Source organism: Bison bison, unplaced genomic scaffold (genome assembly GCF_000754665.1).
Source record: "Bison bison bison isolate TAMUID 2011002044 unplaced genomic scaffold, Bison_UMD1.0 scf7180017864063, whole genome shotgun sequence".
Taxonomy (NCBI): domain Eukaryota; kingdom Metazoa; phylum Chordata; class Mammalia; order Artiodactyla; family Bovidae; genus Bison; species Bison bison.
Window position 1 is genome coordinate 5,108,262 of NW_011494635.1, and position 4,149 is coordinate 5,112,410.

The 4,149-nt window shown below is 42.3% G+C and overlaps 1 protein-coding gene across 1 annotated transcript in view; it reads left to right on the forward strand.

Moving 5' to 3' along the window:
• The window catches only part of LOC104986160 (aldose reductase-like), a 22,129-nt gene that overhangs the window by 16,263 nt on the left and 1,717 nt on the right, over positions 1 to 4,149 (forward strand). The window contains exons 6-7 of the mRNA XM_010836616.1: positions 2,731 to 2,833; positions 3,509 to 3,673. Coding sequence (XP_010834918.1) covers positions 2,731 to 2,833; positions 3,509 to 3,673 — 268 coding nt within the window. The remainder of the gene's footprint in view (positions 1 to 2,730; positions 2,834 to 3,508; positions 3,674 to 4,149) is intronic.

The window sequence follows — 4,149 nt, forward strand, 5'->3', positions numbered from 1 at the left end:
AAAAGAAAGAGAGAGAAGAAAAAAACAAGAACAAACAAAGTCGCCTAAATTATATATATATAAAAAAAATACAGGTACAAAATTGATAACAAATACCAAAAAGCATAAATTAAAAATCTAGAATAGAGTTTGGAATTTCAGATATACAATGTTATTTAAAAGAAGAAGAGAAAGAAACAGAGAAAAAGGAAAAGAAAATAAAAAAGCGTCACAGAAATTATATAAAAACAAAAACAAAAACAAAACTATAGGTACAAAATTGATAACAAATACTAAAAAGCTAAAATTAAAAATCTAGAGTATAGTTTGGAATTTCAAAAATACAATGCTAAAGAAAAGAAAGAAAAAGAAAAAAAAGGTCAAAAAAATTATTAAAAATATATATATATATGAAGTTTGCTTTAAAAAAAATAGGGTCTTTTTTTTTTTTTTGCAAAGTAATCGGTTATAAAAGTGGAAATTAAAGGCATAATAGAGGAATTAATATATATATATATTTTTATAGGCTCACTTGTTCAGTCGCACTGAGGGGAGGTAGGGAGGGATGCTGCAAACAAATAACACTGGCGTGTGCTCGCAGTGCCTCAGCCACACTGGGTCTGCCCCCAGTTCACACACATGTAGCCTCTCTGCCCACGCTGCTCAGGCTCTAGGTTGCTCCGCCGCGAACCATCCGCGGCCGGCCCTGGGCTGCCTGTACTTCCCAGGTCCAAGCCGCTCAGGTTCAGGCACTCGGGTAGTCCTCAGAGGCGCAGACTCTCGGTTGGGCCTATGTTTTGTGCCCTTCCCAGATCTGAGCAGCTCAGGTAATGAGGTGTTTTGCGCGCGCGATTGCTGCGACTTATCGCCTCCCCGCCGCTCGGTTATCTAGTTGTGCACCGGCACACCTTCTCAGGCAGATGTTGACCGTCCAGACCCCCAAGAAGTTTTAGTTAGCAAAGAAGCCTGCTTACAGTTTTATAGATAATGTCTCTCTGGGGCTGCGATTGTCCCCTTCCAGCTCTGGCTGCCTATCACCGGAGGGGGATGGTCTGCCGCCGGCTATCTCTGTTCAGTCCTTTATTCCGTGCGAGGGCCTGGCGGTGTCATAGGTTAGGGCTGGCTTTTTGCGTGGTAGATATCCCACAGTCTGGTTTGCTAGCCCAAATTATTTCGCTCAGATAGTGCTCGGGGTATTCAGGCCAGATTCTTGCGATGCAGCCCGCGCCGCGCCTCCCTGCCCAGCCCCTGCTTGCTAATGGCGTATGCAGGCATCTGCGCTGCTTCTCCGCTGGGGGAGTTACCGTAGGGCTCTCAATGTGCGGGTTTTAATTATTTATTTTTCCTCCCTGTTATGTTGCCCTCTGTGCTTCCAAGGCTCGGCACAGATTCGGCAGTGAGAAGGTTTCCTGGTGTTTGGAAACTTCTCTCTTTTTAAGACTCCCTTCCCGGGACGGAACTCCGTCCCTCCCTCTTTTGTCCCTTTTTTTGTCTTTTATATTTTTCCCTACCTCCTTTCGAAGACTTGGGTTGCTTTTCTGGGTGCCTGATGTCCTCTGCTGGCATTCAGAAGTTGTTTTGTGGAATTTACTCGGCATTTAAATGTTCTTTTGATGAATTTGTGGGGGAGAAAGTGTTCTCCCCGTCCTACTCCTCCGCCATCTTAGCTCCTCCTCTCTCCTGCTTTCTTGAGAAAAGACTCACACCTGTGTTGTATTTGTTCATCAGTGATCCATCCACTGTGGAGTCCCTACCTCCTGTACTTTGACTTAGTCACTAACATGGGATTCCAGCTGCCTAATTACTGCAGGAAGATGTCAAGACTGAAGAGACAGATGACTGATCAAACAAGGAGAAGCTGGAAGGGAGTTTAGAGAGAAATGAATACAAATTATTGGTAAAATGAAGCTTTTTTTTTTTTTTTTCCAATGAAGGATCTCAAAACTCTCCCTATTGCTTGTAAGCTGTATCATGCTTCTGAGAAAAAGCCATGATGAAAGAAAAAATGTGGAAGGTTATTTTTCTGTACGTAGGAGCTCTTAAGTATAATTCTATGTTCTTCATTAGTCTGTGAATGCCTAGATTTACTCATCTTTGTGGGCTCAGGTCAGCAGCACAGCTCCTGAAACTTGGAATCGCTCAGAGTGCACTTTTTAATGAATTGAAAAGGACAAGTTCAGAAAGAAAAGTAAAAAGATGGAAAAAAAAAAAAGGAAAACAGCAGTAATACTAATTTCTGAGTAACAAGTGTTTTAATATATTATAAATTAAGAAAGGAATATTCCCTCTTTGAGCTGTGTGATTATTCAGGTGCTTGTGGTAGCTCTCCAATAGAAGACAAGTTCCTTAATGCAGGCCCTCTGCATTTATGGAGTGTTCACTTGCTTATCCATGGGTGTATGAAAAAGGGCAGCTAATTTGTTCACTGGGCACCTTTTCATCATCTAGGGGCAGAAGTTTCACCTGTGTCTAAGATGGTCACTACAGTTACTGCCAGGTCTTGTGGTCTCATATAAATTGTAACGAGTCAAACTACCTGTCACTGTGGAGTGAATATCACATATGGATGTTGGGACTGGACCTGCAGGTGCCGTGTGCACATGGAGCAGACACCGCATGTGTGCCTGTTGGGGGAGAACGAGGGATATGTTTGTAGATTTAGAGTTTTAGCCCATCCTGACCGCATCATAGAGTAATGCTCTATGACAACATGACTGATTTAATAAATGAATCCTTCTCCTTCTCTTTCAGTGGTGTTGGTCACCCTGAGTATCCATTCTCTGAAGAATATTGACTCTCAACTCTCACTGAGACTCTTCAAGAATTTCTTGCATCACTTTTGTACTTGGTGGAGGTACTTAAATGAAGTGTCTGAACTTTTGAAAGCTTGCCTTTCCTTTTTTAAAAATAAAAAGTTTATGAAACAATAAAGACTTCAAGTAAGACTCTTGTTTCTGATCATTAAAGTAATACCTCCAAATTGTAGAAAATTTGGAAAATAGAAGGGACAAGATAGAAAATAAAGATCAGTTGTGTTTACCCATTTAAAAATACTTACCTTTGGTATATTTACCTTGTGGTTTTCCTAGACAAATATGTGCATTTGTTTACTTACAAAGACAAATCAACTTCAATCGACAGGTTGTATACTTCTTTTGAAACTTAGCATAAGTATCTCGGTAAGCTAAAAGAATGATTTTAAAAAATCAGGTGTTGTATTTGCTTCCTATAAAGTAGCACATTTTACTCATTTATATAATTTCTTAATTGTCTGCCCATGCTTAGCATTTTGATGAATTCTTACATATTTTGAGTTTGTTCATTGGTCATTCAGCAAAACTTTATTGAATATTCTTCAGAAAGACATTGTTTCATCAACAAATGTCAATGAGTGAAATAAATTCTTGAACTTTTGGTCTCATGGAGAATGAGACTGTGAATGGTATCAGGAGAATTTAGCTGTTAGAAATGGGTATGTGTCTGTTGAGATAGTTCTGCATAACATCTTGCATTTCTGTATGTCCATTAGGCAGAGACATCAACTACCCTTCCTCCCACACAACTTTTCATTTCTACAAAAGAGCCTTGAAGATAGAGACAGTGGTTCCTGCATTTCTCTGGAACAGAAAATGCTTATTACAGGAAGGAAGAGTGTTCATGGAACATTTAAGGGCCAGAAAGTCTGCTCATGTATGTGAGTTTAGTGAGGTGGGGAGACAGGGGCTGAAAACAAGTCAGAGAGCCTATGGGGCAGGGGGTCATTGTCACATAGGCTTTTAAAGGACTTTACTGTGAGGGAAATGGAGAAGGATACTTCCAGAACCACTGCTCCTCGGGGCACTCTCTGATAGCTGATGGCCACATTGGCCTGTCCAAATGTCCTGCCTGTCTGAGCTGGCTCTGTACCCTACACTGCCCACTCTGCCCAGCATGGGTGGCCCTCACCCTGGGGGGAGTAAACGGGATCCAGAGGCCCTGAGGGGGCATCTGTGGGCTGGGGGGCACACGGGCTGCCCAGTAAACTGGCCAAGTCCTGAACAATGTCCAGCTGCCTCCTTAGCCTGTTCCAGGGGCATAAGCGGGTGCATGTCTCAGGAGAGGAGTCAGGTTCCCAGGCCTCCTGTGCGTCCACCTGGGTTCACAATAGCTGTGGGGCTGCGACCTCACGGG